General features: G+C 35.5%; 1 protein-coding gene across 2 annotated transcripts in view; it reads right to left on the bottom strand.

Moving 5' to 3' along the window:
• Positions 1–20,149, bottom strand: part of LOC126977404 (uncharacterized) — a 360,855-nt gene that overhangs the window by 275,860 nt on the left and 64,846 nt on the right. For both annotated transcript variants that reach the window (XM_050826232.1, XM_050826312.1), the window contains exon 2: positions 16,416–16,575. In XM_050826232.1, the coding sequence (XP_050682189.1) occupies positions 16,416–16,476 (61 nt within the window). In that variant the 5' untranslated portion in view covers positions 16,477–16,575. The remainder of the gene's footprint in view (positions 1–16,415; positions 16,576–20,149) is intronic.

The raw sequence follows: 20,149 nt of genomic DNA, 5'->3' as shown, positions 1-20,149 counted from the left end.
CTCCATAAGAACGTCTAGTAAATTTAAAAAAATTAACACTCATTAGTAAGTGACGGACGGGGATCGAACCGGTAAATTCCGGATGAGAGTCCAAGTCTTTATGACACCGACGCGTGGTAAATATTATTTATTTACCGCAGTCATGAATATATACATACATATCCAGCCATTTCCATTCATAGTTATCTCACATAAGACATAGTCATATATGGTATCTCTAATGATTTTGTAAACAAATGAAATTCTATTCAGCTTAATATTATGATACAAATTATTATAGAAATGTATACGCATTTCAAAATATCCGCGACGTAGAGTACAAAAGGAAATATTCAACAAATTCATCGGTTACCTAAGATTAAATGAAGGTATCAAAATACTTCGTCTATCATTTAAGGCTCGCTATATCGCTCGCTCGGAGATAATAAAATCAAAGCTTACAAGAAATACCACTTTACACGTTAAACTAACAAATTATTTAAATACGTATGACAATTTTTTTGTTACATTTTTATGTCGGAACTACTCAATGCTTACATGGTACAAGGCATATAAATGAATATTGTAGAAAATTATCAACCATGATGAAGGTCCCAACTAAATAAGTGCCAAAATGAAAGCAAAATGTATGATGCAAATACCGTAGCACGGCACAATGCCATTGTAGTGGCAACATAAATTTCATGACCAATTGTTTCCTTCAGGGGCCATTTCGAGCCCATTGATACTCTTATATTTCGCTTACACTGCACGTACGAGGTTTTTATCGTATAATAGGCGATTGTAATTTATTGTCCGGCCACGCAATGCGTTATTTAGATTTATTTATTACGGGAAACTTTTCAACTTCGGCCGCAAATAACAACAATTTAGTTATAATGTCGTCATGGACCAAAATAAAAACAACAAATATATAATACTATAAATCACTAGTTAAATGAAACCTATAATTTATATTATAGGAATCACTTACCTTAAAATCTAGTTTATGTAATAGTAAAACTAGTAGAAATCCGTGCCATAACAAGTTCTGACCGGACAGACGTTCTGTATATTATAAGTAAAATAATGTTTTATGAATTTGTCAATAATATATCATAACATCAAGAATTACTTCGTAAAATATGCACCCTGTTGTTATAATGAAATTGTTTCACAGCAGAACTGTCAAACCGTGCATCAATAAACTCGTCTTAGAAATTACGTGTGGACACAACAAATTTGTTGTTTTTATTTAATTTAGCGGCATTTTCCTATTTATTCACCTTTTAAACCTTCTCTGGACTTCCACAAATAATTCAAGACCAAAATTAGCCAAATCGGTCCAGCCGTTCTCGAGTTTTAGCGAGACTAACGAACAGAAATTCATTTTTATACATATACATATTAAAAAACAATAAAAGACCGCCCATTGCGTACCTATGACTGTAATTAGATTAAGATCTTTTTTTATTACATAAATTTTTATTTTTATGTCTGTATGGTATGCAATAAAGTGTCTATCTATCTATACTATCTTTCAGCAGATGCTCTTACCAAAAATAAATTACAAAAACTTCGAATAGATGCCCCATGGTCCGGTGTGGATTAGGTAATTTTTTCGAGAGTGTCATAAAGATATCAAGACATACTTCACAACGACGTGACGCCAACTCCTCTATAGCTGCTGTATTTGTACCCATGGACATAAAGAGTGAAGATAGCACCCATTCTATTGAAGTTGGCAAACATTGACTTATAAATATAGGGAATAATAGAGGGCTAACGCTTTCAAAACAAGATTAGGGAAATAGATCCAATATAAATCCATTGTAGGTAGTAACGACTGACCAATGAGTAGATATTGAGTACCCCGCATCATACCTTAGGTGGTTTACTGTTTTTTTTTTCTATTTTAAATACTAAAAAAGGTAGTATTTGTAATCTATGAAAAAGCCTTTGAGTTTTTGAAGTACATGCACTTATGGGATGCTTTAACAAGTTGTACACCCTAAGTTTATTAGAATAATAAAAAATATACACAAAGACTCAACAGCGAAAATCTTGAATGAAATGAAAGGATTAGCGGCAAATTATAAAAATAAGGGCTGCGCCAGGGAGTTCAACCAAAAGTGGGTGCCGCTATTTCGGGACATATATATAGGAAAATGAAATGGCATTAATTCGAGTACATATAAATGGTAAATCTCAATAATTTAAGATTTATAGATGATCTGGTTGGTTGCGCCAGGGAATTTAAAGTGGACTGTATTAATAAAAAGGGGTACTCAGGTGAACAGAACAGGAATCATTGAAGTATAGGGAATAGCCGGTACTCACCTCTTCTGCAAGATCCTGGGTTCTTCTATGTTCGCCTGAGTGTGCTGGCGAACCACATTATAGATATCGCGGGACATTTAACGAAGAAATCACAACGATCTCACGGCGGCAAATCAACAGGAATACGAGGATTTCCAGGATTTATACTTAAATATTGCTGGAGCTCAACCTTCGCGTGCGGTTACTTGACAGAATGTGTGTTACGCCATACGACCATAGATGTTGCGGCTCGCGGTTTATTCTTAACTTGTACCGGCTAAGTTGCTAGGATAAAGGTGTAAGGGGTTAAGGAAAAGGTTGTGTGTTATTTTGACAATTGGCGTTACCACTGGTCTTGATTAATGAGAACCACAAATAATTGAAAATATTGTTATCACAGATAAAGAAGATAAACGTTGATCTGACAAAGTCACTAACCCAAAACCAAATTAATGACAAACTATGCTACAACATCTATTTATTTAAATGCTAGCCAAATAGTATCATATATGGACGAGCGAGCATACGGTTCATCGGTGGTATGTGATTATCACCACTCAAACTCTCCCTTAATACCAAAGGAATCACAAGACGGTTGCCGGCAATTATCGTTTACGTGGTTGTAAGAGCAATTAACATCTATTTTAAGATTCAAGACGGCAGACGTGACTTTTACAATAAAATCAATAGAGTTTCAATTAAATATAAAAATGAAATCTTTGAAAAATAATATGTAATCTAATTTGAATCTAATGTTTGTACTTCATAAACAATTTTATTATTATCCAAATGCTATGAGTTTTATTGAGGCTCGTGCCAGAATTTGGCGAGTCTACATCTCCTGAGGATGCCTCATATAGAGGCGAAACACGTGTGGAATTGATTAAAGACAAATCTTAGCGGAATATATAATCAATAAATCTTACAATAATTGGATAATAATAATATGGATTTACAAAAAATAACGCCTGATTCAACAAAATTTCATAATGACCGGCTTATTTAATAAGAAACAGTGTCAAAAAACTATCAAAGAGCTTTCAAAACACATTCAAAACAATCGAGAAAACAAACGATATCCAAGCAGACGTCGCGACGTAGTCGAGTAGTGCGGTCAGATTTGTGTCACACGCTCGGAAACTATTCTCACATCAGTAAATCGCCTTTCATCTTGTATTTCCTTGAAATCGGACCAAAATTTCCAGTCTTTATGGTCTAGCAATTTAGCTAGGTATAGGTATAGGTATAATCTATAAGGTTTTAGAAATTATTATGTGTCCCACATGTTTTACTTATTTGGTTATTAGCATGCAAATTAGAATCCTTTCATCTCGTACTCTGTTTTTGTTGATAACAAATATATTACCTTTATATAATTCTTTTAAATTATTTTACAATATTCATATTATAATATCTTATTTTGTAGGTTGATGCACCTAATTAATGAAAACTAACTCATAACGAGGTGTTTTACAATTTAATTTATTTTTATATGCAATCTCAATTGTACAGCCCTATGCAATTTACTATGGGACGAAGTGACCTGTAATAAGTGATTTTTATTGATTAAATTTTGTTTATGGATAGATGAGTACACATTGATGAAGGTAACCTGATGGTATATGGTGTCGCTTCCTATACTTTGCTAATTCAAGAAGATCATCGATGGTTTTATAGTTTTTTATATTATAGCTTTTAGTTCCAACCACGTAAGGATTGTTGTTTTCTTAATATGTTTTAGCTTGATTAATTGTTTTAGAAAAATCTAACGAACATTTTTTTTAATGAAAATAAGGGACAAGACGAGCAGGGCCTTATGCTAATAGTAATTGATATGCCTTGCCTATGACAATATAGTGCCGGTCCGGATTCTTGAAAAACCCCAAAAGTTCTGAGCGGCATTACAACTGCGCTCGTCACTTCGAGACATAAATTGTTAAGTTTCATTTGCTCAGTAATTTCACTAGCTACGGCACCCTTCAGATCGAAACACAGTATTGCTTACACATTACTGCTTCACGGCAGAAATAGGCACCGTTGTGGTACCCACAATCTAGCCGGCCTGCGCAAAGGAGCCTCCCACTGGTAAAAACAACAATACAACTCAAGAAATACAAACCCTAAATAAAATCAATAATAAAAACACCTATGTAAAAATATTACGTCAACTTTAAAACGGATAAGTAACGGTGGTAACAAAAAAAATATCCAAGGAGAAAGAATTATAAAACAAATAGGAACAAATCCTAAGCTCCAAATATTGGCAGCTCTGAATAATACTAATAATAACCCAGGCAGGGTCAAAGAAAATCATTTCGAACAACTTTGTATGAAAACTTTCTTCGATATAACGAATTATTGGATTTGCAGAAGCGAATCTCATTCGACATTCAGAGATATACTTGGTGAGTTAGAGTTTTTCCCGATAATATCTGATTATGACGTGTTGCCGGCGAATGTTATTAATATGATTCTTATTAGATACTCTTACTAATTTTGTAGTAAGATTGATTCGCGCTTTGTTATCACTCATTTGTTGTACATAATTTCCGATACATAAGTCATATTATTATGTTTTTTGAAATAAGTCTTTTATATTAAGCGTAGGTTGACAACCACAGTTTTTTTTTATGGAATAGGAGGACAAACGAGCATACGGGTCACCTGGTGTTAAGTGATCACCATCGCCCACATTCTCTTGCAACACCAGAGGAATCACAAGAGCGTTGCCGGCCTTTAAGGAAGGTGTACGCGCTTTTTTTGAAGGTACCCATGTCGTATCGTCCCGGAAACACCGCACAAGAAAGCTCATTCCACAGCTTTGTAGTACGTGGAAGAAAGCTCATTGAAAACCGCACTGTGGAGGTCCGCCACACATCCAGATGGTGAGGATGATATCCTAATTTGTGGCGTGTCGTGCGAAGGTGGAATTCGGCGGCAGGAATCAGGTTGAACAGCTCTTTGGAACACTCCCCGTGATAAATGCGGTAGAAGACACACAATAAAGCGACGTCTCCACGCAACGCCAAGTGATCCAGCCGTTCCAGAGCACTGGGTCCCCGACAATTCGAGCTGCTCTGCGTTGCACGCGGTCAAATGGATCGAGCTGATACTGGGGTGCGCCAGACCAGAGATGACAGCAATACTCCATGTGTGGCCGGGCCTGCGCTTTGCAGAGCGCTAGAATATGGGCCGGCTTGAAGTATTGCCGTGCTCTATTGATGACGCCCAGCTTCTTCAAAGCCAATTTGGCTTTGCTCTCCAGATGACCACGGAATTGGCAATCGCTCGAGATTTCGAGACCCAGTATTCCGATACTAGGCAAGGCTTAAAGGGAAGTGTTATCGAAGAGCGGTGATACGACAAATGGGGTTTTTTTAGTGGTAAACGCGCAAACTTGAGTCTTCTGGGGGTTAAATTGGACAAGGTTCAATTTACCCCATTCCGCGACCTTCTCGAGAGAGGACTCAATAGAAGACACATGTTTTTCCCGGCACTGGTCAACGTTTTCCCGAGAGAGACCTGCATGGCCCGTGTATACGGCATCACCAGTGCTGTCGTCTGCATAGCAATGTTGGACACCTCCAACATATCATTGATATGCAGAAGAAAGAGCGTGGGAGATAGCACACAGTCTTGGGGCACTCCAGCGTTCACGGGCTTGGGATTCGAGCAAAAACCGTCGACAACGACTTGTATGCTGCGCCCAGTGAGGAAGCTGGAGGTCCACTTGCATAAGCTCTCGGTTAGCCCAAATGATGGAAGTTTTGAGAGGAGCGCCTTGTGCCATACACGATCAAAGGCCTTCGCTATATCCAGGCTAACTGCCAGGCCTTCCCTCTTGCTTTCAATAGCCGCCGCAAATCTATGCGTTAGGAATACTACAAGATCACCTGCCGACCGACCATGGCGAAAGCCGTATTGTCGGTCGTTTTATTCATTGGCATTGAGAAGGGAAGAGATCTACAAGTAACAACGGTAAAAATGAAATCCGGAATTATACGAGTATATTTTTTTAATGTACATATGGGACGAGACGAGAAGGGCGTTCAGCTGATGTTAATTGCTACGACCTGCCCATTACAATGCAGTGCCGTTCAGGATTCATGAAAAACACAAAAATTCTGAGCGGCACTAAAATTGCGCTCGTCACCCTGAGACATAAGACCTTAAGTCTCATTTGACTAGTAATTTCACTAGCTATGGCGCCCTTCAGACCGAAACACAGTGATGATTACACATTATTACTTCATGGCAGAAAAAGCCACCGTTGTGGTACCTACCCATAATCTCGCCACCATCCTGTGCAAAGGAGCCTCCCACTGGTGGAGCATACCATTTGACCACCAAATGATTTATTATTAAACTTTTCGTAGTAAATGAGAAGGGAATTTTTATTCTGTAGTACTTAATACGTAAGTAAAAAAATCTTTTTTTGCAAGTTTTAGCAAGTTTCGGAGCGGCATCGAAATTGCACTCGTTCAGTTGACTTAATTATACAGATTATAACCAATAAAGATGTAAACAAAATTGTACTAATCAGTCAAATTATTTATATGTAGTTAATACTAAAAATCATCATCATCCTTATCTTGACCAGATTGACGGTCCATCTTGTGGGGGACCTACGAACACTGCGTCTTCCGGTACGTGGTACGGTCGAACTATGTGCCCTCCCCACGGCCAATAATAAAAATAGGTTTTATTTTACACTAGCTGATACTTGCGACTTCGTCCACTTATACTTTAATAACTTTTGATTGAATGAAGATATCGCAATAATTTTATGTCTCTCTATAACTTAGAAGACTTAATTAAAAACTATTTGTACCGTGATGAAAATCTCTATCATTTTAAATATATTTAAGACGAATAAATAGCTAGTTTTAAACACAATATTGATATAAAATCGAGTGAATGTTCTGGTCTACATTTTGCTTGTCCGATCACGATATCTGTGTGAAATAGAGGTGTATCTTGGACGACATATTGAGATATTGCACCCGCACTCCACTCGATATCCGAAACCGGATATAACCGGTCAGTGGAGGTAAAATGGTTTATACTCTACAGGGTTTATTTATAGCACTGTAAATTTACAAAATTTTGTGTTTTCATTTGATTTTGTGGCACAAAACTAGCTTAGTATGTCAAAGATTAAAATTACATCGTTCTAAAAACTCTTACCCCGACTTCGTCTAAATTACATCAATAAAACATAATAATCTATGAGTGTCAAATTTCATTGAGATCTAATCAGCTGTTTTGGCTTAAATAAGTTACAAACACATGCCTAATATTTTGTTTTTCAACATATTCAAATAGGAGGTACCCAATTCGACTGTATTTTTATATATGTTGGTTACCTCTCTATTATCTTCTGTATTAAACGACTAATTTGAATTTTTTTTGGCGTATGAAGCGGTATCCTCCCGGATTGGATTAAAATTTATCTTCAGATAATTTAATAATGACTCACGAAAGTTTTAACAATTTAATTGTCTTCAACATTTTGAATTTGGTGTTTTAATTGCTTATTACTGAGACTAATATATTTTTATTAGTATTATATTAGGTATTTATTTTATTTATGTTAACTTAGCCCCAACTACAAAATATTGTAGAGGAAATTTATTTTGCGAAGCAGTAATGTATAAGAATTATTGTGTTTCGGTCTGAAGGGCGCCGTAGCTAGTGAAATTACTGGACAAATATGACTTAACATCATATGTCTCAAGGTGATGAGCGCAGTTGCGCTACAGTTGTAGTGCCGCTCAGACTTCTCGTGTTTTTCAATAAACCTGAGCGGTACTGGATTGTAATGGACAGGGCGTATCAATTACCATAAACTCAACGGCATGCTCGTCTCATCCCTTGCTTTTATAAAAAAAAATAAGTGTGTATTATTTTATTTAATCGAATATGGTCCGGTACGGTACCGCGTCCGATGGTTCTACCGTACCAAATCCGATCATGTGCTTAGGCTGTAAGATTAATATGAGTGAACCATCAGACCATAGATCATAAGTTGCCTTGAATAAAACATGTTACGAGTGATTGTGGCACGTATATTTTCGGAGGAAGGGTGTTTTCCCTAATTGATGACTGTGAGATGACTAAACAAATAATAATCCGGATCTGTGCTGTTGTTTTTTCATCCTAATTATACTTTCAATGATAATGTAACCTATTTGTATAAAAGTCGACATGCATGAGTTAGAATAAATTATTAGAGATACTCAAAATCATATTTAAAAACGGTATATCTGTGTCGTTGCTGATAATAAATATTTGGCTAGGATACAATTAATAATTACTAATAATTTATAAGACTCGTAAAAGAGCTATCCAGGCGTCTAACCGCTTTAACAGGTGACCCAAGATCTGGTACGTACCTCTGTCAAAGTATACGTTTGGCCATACAAAGAGGTAACGTTGCCAGCTTCATGGGCACCTTACCTGCCGATTGCGATCTTAATGATATTTTCTGTTTGTAATTAATTAATTTTGTTAGATTACTTATGTTTTATTTTATTATTACTTATATAAATAGCGTTATTAATTATTAAGTCATATCACATTTGAATGTTTAATATATTAAATAAACATTGATAAAATTTGTTCGCACAAGTAAAAAATTGATAATTTATAAATTCATTGAGAAACAAAATCGCGTACGTGTCGGAACTACTAATAAAAGTTGAACTATTTAATATTGAAATTATTTTACTTGAGAATAGCTTACGTTTTTACTTAAGTTTTATTATATTTATATGATAATATAAGAAAACTTTATCTATTACTAAAATATTTCATTGATTATATAGTAGGTATATTTTATTCTTAGTTACAATTATTCTTGAATATGTAGCTTAGAATTTTGTGTGTGTACATTATTAGGATCATTATTTAATCCTATAAAGGTAAAAATTTTGTAAGTGTGAGAGAAGAGGAGCCTGCCTACTGCTGCCATAGGAGAAAGGAAAGCCAGACAGGCTGGCGCCGTAACGCGTTACGTTACGAAGCGGATTACACATAAGAAGTTAGCACTTCAAAAAAAACACATTGTAACTGACCAAAGTAACTAAATTTGAGTGAATTAATATTGAGAAGAATAAAAAGGCCAATTGATATGAAGACTCTACGAATGATAAGCTTTTCAAAGCTTTGTTAACAATGGTACTATTATAAGGCGCTTTAAACGCGAAGCGAGTAGGGGTGTTCCACTAGAGCCTAAAAATAAAAAATTGTCACATAGAATCGTATATAAATATTAAACCTATATGAATAATCTATATTTTTTAATCGATTTATTCCAGTTTTAAATAAAAACCGGTAAAACAGGGATAACTTCTAAAAATTTTTTTTTTAAATGGATCTATTTTTAATTTCTTTATTAATTACGTTGGGTAATTGAGTCATGGTATACTCATCCCTACTTACCTGTTCGGAAGTTGTGGTATAGTATACGGGTATGCGACCCCGGCTCCCCTAGATATTACTGTCCTATCCCTTGCCCTCTTGGGCGGTAATATCCTACATTTCTTATTTCCCACTTTAACTTACCAGTCTTCCTTTTCACACCACCTATCCTTTCCTTTCCCTATTCCTACCCTCTCCGCCAATCCAACGTCTGCCACGCGGATGGTTGCCTGGTTAGGGGCAAGCCAAATCATTAACGTGTCACAGTGCCCTGGGACCGGGCGACCCAGAATCAGCCAGCCTTACCCTGGCATGCGGGGTTCTGCTGGGGTGGACAAACCTTTCCCTTGCTGTTCGTGGGAACGCAATGGAGAATAATAAAAATAAGTTATTTAACCAAAATGGTGGCGATGTGGTTCGCCACCCATCATGTCTCATTTTTCGCGGAGGCGAATAGCGGCCCATAGAGAGCGGCTTTGCTACGATGAATGTAAGAGAATGGGTGGATGATAAGGTAGATGAAGTATGTCAGATGATGAATGAACGATCCATAGATATTCTGTGCGTGAACGAAACGATGAGGAAAGGATGTGACACCACGGTTCATGGTCCCTACACGGCAAACTGGTCTGGAGTCCCCCAAACCAGCCGAGGCTGTCAGGGAGTTGATGTGATTCTTTCCGCTCGAATAGTAGAATGTGTGATAGAGCATGAATGTGTTAGCTCAAGACTCCTCTGGATTAGATTAAAAGTCGGACTCACTCGCTTGTTTATCCGACAGATCTGCGCGGAGGTGGGTCATTTAAAACCAAGAAAGAGAGAGAGGATTTTTGGAACAGCATGAGAGAGGTCTTAAATAAATGCGGAGAAAATGAACGGATCGTGATGTTAGGGGATTTTAATGGGTGGGTTGGAGTAAAGCGTGATGGGTATGAAGGAGTTCTGGGTACGTTTGGCGACGAGAATGAAAATGGTAAAAGCCTGCTTGAAGTATGCTTGGAAAGGAATCTTTGCATGGCCAACACAATGTTCAACCACAAAAGATCCAAGTGAGTCTAGAACTATGATTGATTTTGTTATTGTGGATGAAAGACTGAGGAAGAAAGTGCTAGATGCACGGGCATACCGAGGTGTAGGCCTCGACACAGACCACTTCCTGGTCACAGCCCGAATGCGTGGCCTTTTTAAACGGTGGCGGAAAATGTACAAGAAAAAGAAAGGAAAGACGAGTATGTAAAGAAACTCAAAGAAAGTTTTAAAGGCATAGAAGAGATAGGTGTAATTGAAGATTTAAAGGAGGCATTTAAGAAAGGGGTCGTGAATGTAGCTGTTGAGGTATGCGGGGTAGCTAAAAGAAGGAAAGGAAGAAAGAGCTATAATGTGTGGAAGGATAAAGAGGTACAATTGGCGGTGCAAGAAAAGAACAAACCATGGTTGGACTGGTTAGCAACAAATGCTAACCAAAAAGTTCGAGAGGCAACGGATGACGAGATAAAGAAAGTAAGAACGAAGTATGAAAGATAGAAATCAGCAGCGTAAGAAGTTGTGTCTAGAAAGAAAGAAGATGATTTTGATAGGAGGTTCACTGAAGATTTCCACTCAAACATCAAGTTCTTCTGGAAATCCATCAAAACAGCCAGAGGAAAACCTTCTACCTCGGAGCTCAGTATAATCAGGAGACAAGATGACTTTATAAGAGGAGAATAATGTGTGCTAAATAGATGGAAAGACTATTTTGAAGGAGAGGAACTGCATGAACAACATCCGGCACCTTCTATTGAAACTAATATATATGTTGATGAAAGTGAGATAAGCATGGATGAAATAGTGAAAGCATTGAAAAGTATGAGATTCGGTAAGGCTGCAGGGTATGACAGGATAACTCTCGAGATGCTGAGGGCTGGACAGGGCATAGTGGCTAACCAGCTGTACCGCTTTTTCAATTTGCGCTGGCGAAATGGGCAAGTACCAGGAGGCTGGTGCAAAGCTGTAATCGTGCCATTATATAAGGGAAAAGGGTCAGGGCAAGACTTCAGAAATTACCGCGGTATAAGCCTTCTCAGCGACGTCGGTAAATTGTATGCGAAAGTGTTGATTGAAAGAGCTGTGAATGAAACAGACGAAAAAGTATGGGATGCACAAACGGGATTTAAAAAGGGAATGGGATGTGTGGATCAGGTCTTTTCCTTGCGGTGCATAGCCGAAAAGTTTTTAGCAAAAAACAAGAAAGTCTATTGCGCGTTCGCGGATCTAGAAAAGGCCTATGATAGAGTGGTGAGGAATGAATTGTGGTCAGCATTGTCCGCTAACGGTGTGAGCAATGTCCTCATACGAGCTTAAAAAAGGTGTTAGACAGGAATGTGTAGCGTCACCGTGGCTGTTTAATCTGTTCATGAACAATTGCTTGACAGAATTAAAAGATAATGAAAGTGGGTTGAGAATTAATGAGTTACTCGTAAAATGTTTTCTCTTTGCTGATGACCAAGTATTACTTGCATCTTCCGCCGAGGAGTTACAGGAGATGATGAAACTGCTATGAAAGGAGCTTTTGGTAGAAAGGGAATGAAGATGAATGTAAAGAAGACGAAAGTGATGGTGTTTGAAAGAGAAGATGGTGTGAGGTAGTGACAGACTGCAATATCGTGATTGGAGATGAAAAAAATTGAACGGGTGAATAAGTTTGTGTATCTGGGTTCTAAATTTACAAGAGATGGAAAGTATGAGAGTGATATTGAAAGAAGAGTGAATGCAGGAAACATAGTGAATGAAGCTTTACACTCCTTTATGAACAGGCAGAAGGTGTCTAATAAGGCTCGTTTGGCTGAGCATAAGGGGTGTTGGTTCCAACACTCATGTAGGGAAGTGAAAGTTGGGTATGGCAGAAGAAATATGAAAGCAGAATAAATGCAGTTGAGATGAGAGCGTTGAGAAGTTTGATAGGAGTTAAACTGAATGACCAGATAAGAAATAGTGAGATAAGGAAACTGAGTGGTCTGTAAGATGTTGTGACAAAAATTGAAAAAGGTATGCTGATATGGTTTGGCCATGTCGAGAGAATTAATGAAGAACGATTGACGAAGAAAGTGTATAAGGCCATTGTGAATGAAAGTGTTGGAAGGGGTAGACCTAGGCGGCCGTTTCGAGATCAAATCAGGGACGTCTTGAAAAAAGGCCAGGCCAGGAGTACCCTAAAGCGAAGAGCATGAATGAAAGGAATAATGAAAGTGGACGAAGCAAAACAAGTTTGTAAGGATCGTAGCAAGTGGAAAGAAGTGGTCTCTGCCTAGCCCTACGGGAAATAGGCGTGATTATATGTATGTATGTGTATGTGTTAATTACGTGGGAGATCATGCAATGTAAATGGCAGTACAATTTTGTATTGTTTAGTTATTATTATTTTTTTATTTTCTCTACTATACATTTTGAGTCTATATTTCAAAAGATGTAGTTTGTGATACTACGTGATCCGTAGCTCATAAGTCAATTCATATCATTCTTCCAACGGGTCCATTTAAGAAGCCATTACAAAATTTTCCTCATCATGATTTATTCTTTGGACTCGCTCCAGTTAACACTGAGAAGTTAATCAGCTAAAAGCCTTTTTTACATCTCGGATTAAGAAACGAGTTAATTTATAGGGAAATTAAGATTTTTTGCATTTTCTTTCTTTAATTATTTGACTCTTCTCGCCTTTGGGTTATAAACTTAAAGGAATCAATGATACCTTGTAGCTTTCTTTTTAACTTAGTCAAATACAACTTTAAATTCAAATTTAATGATAGCGTGTTTTAGGTAAATACTTAGGTGCTCTTCAGGCAGAGTATTTTAGTTGATGAAATCATCAAATTAGTTTCAAACTCATCTTTTTAATATAATATTGTTTTACAGGTTACTAGCAGTAACGAAAAAGCCCAGCTTACGTTACCGTGAATGAAACTTTCTAAATCATGGTAAAAGTTGTTATCACCATTTAGTTTCAACTGCGCTCGAATCACGTATATACTATATACCACTATACCTGCAACGTTCGGGTTCACAATAGATTAACATATATTTTAGCGATTTGGCAATGTGTGCGTTAACCACTAGGTTTAATATGGAAAATACTAAAAAATCTGATACCAAGCTAATATAACCTATTCTATCTTGCTTCGCATCTCATAATGTTATAATAATTGTTCTTCTCTCTCGCACACTTTGTTCGTTTATGCGCTTATTCATTGTAAGTCTATGGGTAGACATTCGAGCGCGTTCGTTCCGAATATAGTTAGTAAAAACCTCACTTAAAGGTCAGTGTGACTATTAACGGAATATACTTCGGTTCGGTTAATGAAAACCGTTTAAGAGTGTCATTAACCTTGAAACAGCAGCACTTGTTGTACTCTTATTACGTCGCCACTGCTGATGGTGTCAGTAAAGAAAGTATTCGTACTAATCATCGGTTGTGGGTGTGCACTTTTTTAAATCGATCAACTCTGATGAATTGCAATTGACGCTTGGGAAAACCAGAAATTTATAACAACTAGTGTAAAGATTGAATAAATTGAATTTTACATCGAGTTCAGGCAACGAAAGCTGCCATCAATGCTCAAAACTCGCATTTAGATGCAAGTCGCCTGTCGATGAACATCTAAGAGTTCTGTTTGTTGAGCGCCTTAGGGCTGATCCCACTATCAGTCAGCTGCTTAGGCAGTTGAAAGAGCAGACGCAATACACAGTGCTTTTCTGCTACACTAAAACACCTACGATCGAACAAATTTAATAAATTAAGCAAATGATGTTTATAAATCAGTTTATACGACAATTCACGTGGTATAAAAACAAAGCCGAAATATGGAACATGCCACAAATTATCCCTTATTAAACTTATACTGCTATATATCTATCCATTAACACATTTGCTCTAGCAGTTTAAAATATTCTTGGTCAATAACCAGCGATGTAAAACATTTATTCAGCTAAGGTTACGTATTTTAAATTAAGAACCAGATTCGAAAAGTGACAGTTGAAGGCAAAAGTGTGCTTACATTGTCTTCAAGCACACTTTTGTCGTTCCGCTATCAGACTACGATTGATATGTTATTGACTTTAGCAAAATAATTACATAAAGTATGTTTTTAACAGACTTTTAAAAAAATACTTTTTACTTACAAATACTTGAAAAATTCTCTAGATTTTTTTTGTGTAACGTATAATTTTAACCGGCATCGAGATCTTACGACTTAAGGCTATAACAAACTTTGTATATAAATAATAACCGGTACAGTGTATATAGAGACAAGAAAGTCGAAGTCGAAGGCCTCTATACACCTGTGTAGTGGGTTCCGTGCATGCAACACGATATATTATTATGATATATTTCTATCTATATTAATTTATTTTCATATAGAATTGCGTTTACAATGAATAATAAATACTCGAAAAAGCAAACATAAATCAAAAATGAGCTAATTACGTTAGTAGGAAGCAATTAAGCTTAAAATGCCTATTTAATTAAGGAAAACACTTCATTATCTTTCAGCAACGCTTTCATAAATCCCTCCAAAGTTACAGCTGTTTACTTTATAATGAAATACATTTTTGGAAGCTTTTAAATATACAATGCCACAAAATTAGAAAATATCTACATTCACTAATTCATAATTCATTAGGAATTCTGTAAAGCAAATAAATTTAATCTAAAGTTTAAATTAGAAAATCGCAGTCGTTACATTTCATTATATAGACTTAGGGCTTAAACGATTACCTAAAAGTACAAGCAATAAGTATTGCAGAGAGAGGTTTATTGATTTACCTATTACTATAAGGAAAAGGAAGAAGTAATAAAATATTCAATTATTGTTAATGAAAATAGAATTTTAACCTATTAAAAAGGGAATTTTTACTATAAAGCAATGTCCAATTAAAGCAATATATTTTCATCTTTTTCGTTCACATATTGTACTACTACCTTAATGTAATAATCTAATATCATTAAACGAGCAATTCTTGTATATATATATGTATATAATCTGAATCTTGGAAACGGCTCCAACGATTTTCATAAAATTTAGTATAGAGGTAGTTTCGGGGGCGATAAATCGATCTAGCTAGGTTTCAATTTAGAAAAAAATGTAGTTTTATCCGTGTTTTAATGAAAAACAGCTACAATAACATTAGAATACAAAGGTAAAGGTCGTTACACTCTTGATAGAGCGGTCGTGGTCATCACGAAGTGAAAACTATATACACGACTATAATAGCTCAGATGGGACTTTGGGTGATCCGGAATGCAGAAGACCCCGGTCCGAATCCAGGTGTTCTATTAGTTTTTTTTTTCAAGTTTTGTACATCCTGAAAAATCCGAGCAAGGCTCGGTCGTCCGGATATTGTATATTAAATGGCATGCGGAAATAGGGGTGTTTGTTGCCAGACATACTAGAAAAACCTATAAAAGACAAAAAGCATATTGAAATATTGTAAAATCACGTTAATATAATAATTGTAACTAATATAAATAAGTATTTAAGAAAGACCTCGTCCCCACGAATAAAACTTTCATGGTTTTTGTTGGGTGACTTTATAGTATATGTTTTATCTGTTAATACGTTTTAGTGTTAAAAAGATATTATAAGCAAGCCAATTTAATAAATGCGATTTTCAAAGTATATATTACCAGTCTAAGTAGAAAAGAATAACTTAAGTATTAAACTTACCACCAATCCATCCCAGTAACAAAGCAGTAACAATAAATACTTCACAATTCAATGTCCCCATCGTTTCAACTTTATTTCAAAGTCACACACAAAAATAAACACAAAAATCAAACTCCATCACAACACTAGAACGCTCTTACATTTCGTCTCAACTCGTCACCTGAAACAAAGAAAGCAATTTCAGACCAACTATATAACTTTAGGGTGGCCGAGCACGAAGCGGTTATTTAAGCGTTAAATGCTTAAATAAGTAGTAATTAAATTGAATTGAATGAAATAATTACTGTATATACGTATTATTATAAACGTGAATCTTATTGTATATTAAGATTTTACACCATAATTATTTAACATAATGCTATTATATGCAGACGAGCGTACTTGTCACCTGACCTTAAGTGATCACCGGCGCTCACGCTGTGACTTTAGTTTCATACCTGATCATAGTTATATTGAAAATAAGCGTGTACATCTACTTAAAGGTCGGCAACGGTTCTGTTTTGTGAAATTACATAGGCAGTCTAATCTAGTGGCATAGTCTCATAAAAATGCTGACTTTCGTCTTAATACATTTAAAATGTGGTATAAATCCTGTTACATTACTTAAAATAATGCAACGATAAATTTGCAGAAAAGTTAGGTAGAGTACATTTCATTTTATTTGTTAAATTAGAAAATATTCCTTACTTCATACATAAATATTCTGTTCTTACAAGAATACATTCTTTTAAATCTGCTTACAGGAAAATAAGCGCCTATTGTGTAATACGCCATGTGTAGCTTGCGATAAATGAAATAACGAACAAAATGTTGGATCAAAGACGTATTTTATAAAACGAGTAAGTATGTCGGCAATGCCTGTGACATAATACAAATACATTTTGTGGAATTGTGACATGAGCATTGCCTGGACTGAGTTGGAACTGGAAAACATTGAGGAGTTTTGATCCTTACGATAATATATTTACATTAAATAATTGTATTTTAAATGAATAGACTAATGAAATAGTAGTCGTAAAATTCTATTATTCTTTACCAATGTTAATTTGTAATTCGCAATTTCATCCCAAAACTCAGACATTTTTATGTTCTGAACATAATGCAACACAATTGGATCGATATATCGGCTAGCCGTAGCATTAAAATTATAATTATCTTAATAGGCACTTATTCTCCATATCAAATTTAATGTAGCATTACACTTTTAATTGATAACTGTCCATTTTTTGATCGTTTCTTGTTTAATGCCTTACAAATTTCCTAACTAATAGCTAACATGGCAGCTGACTAACGGTGCAACACTATAATATAAATAAATATATAAATAAACTTCATAAGAGTTGTTTTTACTACTAGCATCAATGACGTTCTAAGTACGTCATATATAATTTGGAATATTCACTCACTTGGCTAGTTTTCCATCATATAAAACGGAATGACGCCCACATGCCGTCAAACCTGAGATGATTTATGGATCAGCGCCATCTATTTTTAAAATAAACGTTTTTTAAGGATCGGTGGCGAACGTAGCATAGTCTCATATCGTAGAACAGTTGAGTCTCATCAAAATTTAATAAATTTCATTTAATACCTTCCAGTAAGGGTATAATAAAAAAAATATTTACGACTAAAGCTGAGTAAATGATGATAGGATCGCTCCGTCCCGAGTATGATGCATAGACCAGCTATCACTTTCCTCACCATACTTTTATACGTTATACCTTATGACGTTGCCACAAGAAAGAATGACAAATCTGCCATGGGAACTTTCATATTAAGTTCCCTAAGATGTTCATTCAAATGGCGCAAATCTCCGTACCCTCATTAAAAAACTTGTTTAGTAAAAAAAAACGTTTCACTTTATAACAATTGGAAAATGACGAAAGAGGATTCTGTGAACATACTAAAATCAGATACGGACGATTCTAATTAAATACACCCTGAGTTGTTTTTAGTGCTAAAGCACTAATCCGTCGAGTAAAGATTAATAAAATTTGTGTTCATAAATAATGATAAATTGAGAGATCATTTCCTATATTTCCTACATCATTTCAATATTCATAAACAAAATTATGACTTATTACTACTAATAAAGTGATATGTTTTCATATAATATTCAGTACTATGCCGTCCGTATCATAAAATAGTTCACAATTCTTCACATCATACGTCACGGAGTGTTGACGCGTTACAAAACATGATAGATTGAGGACATTGTACAAAAAGTGATATTATGAGGAAATACCGACGTAAAAAATGTACGACATTTTTCGTCCACATTCAGTTTTCCTTATCTGGCCTTTGGTTTATTAACACCTTCAACAAAATTAGTTTACATCCATTTTGTTGCACTAAACCCTTAGTATTGTTTAGCCATAATGTATCGTAGTGTACATTTTTGAAAAGTTATCAAAATGAAAGTAGTATTAAGACATGTCATAAAAAATTCAATTTGAACTTTAGCAATCACTCTTACTTATTGATTTAGTTTTTTAATAAATCATTATATAATATATTTATTTTTGCAAAAAGGTTTCAGTATCGAGTTGTGTTGGGGCTTCTATTACCATTGCTATATGTGAACCCCGTAATATTTTATCACAATTAGATACGAAACAAGCAAGGTTTTCAGGTGATTATAAGTATTACGCCCCATTACAATGCAGTGCCACACAGGATGATTGAACCCAAAATTCTGAGCAGCATCGTAATAGCGCTCGTCATTTTGAGACATGTTAAATTTCACTTTCCTAACAGTTTCTCTTGCTACGGTAAAACCTAAACACAATAATACTCATTAACAATGATACCTACCTTGTCGGAATACTTTGTAAAAAAACCTCCCACTTATTCAAATCCTATTTTGACCATTCTTTTATAAGAAGGGGTCACTTGATCATAGTTAAACATCGCTGTTTATTGCATTCTTAAAATAGAGCACTAATTGTTGAATTTTTGCTTTAGAGTTCTTTTTAGAGAGGTTTGAAAATTAAGGCCCTAACTTCCGAATTTTTTTTCTCTAGTTATCATTGTACGATCTGCTGACAGGTCTGATTTTAAAATAAAATATTTTTATGACGATATTATGAAAGAATATCTTTTAATTATTGGTATAGTCCTTAGATAATTTATACGTCTAGAGGGGCGTGCTATCAGGCAACGTATGACAACAAGCCATGTTTATTACTTTAGTGTGCATGACAAGCTACGCTTTACACGAGCGATACATATACTCAGAGCGCCATTTGTTTCCGAAGCGGTAGTAGTCTCTAGTAGTTATTAGAAATGACATCAAAAAGAATTCTAAAGGAATCAATTTTGAGAAAATAAATGCCTTTTATGCCTTTTTATCTTACTCGGTTTTAATGTTACGCACATTTGCATTTTGCTGAAAATATAGGTTAACCGCTATTTTTGTCACATGTGTTCACAGCTCTCACAGTCTAGACGTATAAATTATATAAGGTATAGTTTATTTTATATTAACAAGAACCTTGACACGATGATGATATATTTCACAGTATCTCCAATTCAATTCTCGCCCGCGACGTTTCAGCGTTTGATTTCATTAAAAAAAAATCTTAATTTTTTTTTTTCAATTTTAATTCGAATTAATACAATATTTGAAGTTAAGCGTAAGTTTGATGGACTTGTACTAAAGTTTTTCCAGATAATATTTTCATTCATTTGATTAATATTATGGCGCTTGTTTTTGGGATTTTGGCTATACCACG

Source organism: Leptidea sinapis, chromosome 1 (assembly GCF_905404315.1).
Source record: "Leptidea sinapis chromosome 1, ilLepSina1.1, whole genome shotgun sequence".
In the NCBI taxonomy this organism is placed as follows: Eukaryota; Metazoa; Arthropoda; class Insecta; order Lepidoptera; family Pieridae; genus Leptidea; species Leptidea sinapis.
The sequence above is the reverse complement of the archived record's forward strand: the minus strand, read 5'-3'. Positions and strand labels throughout refer to the sequence as shown.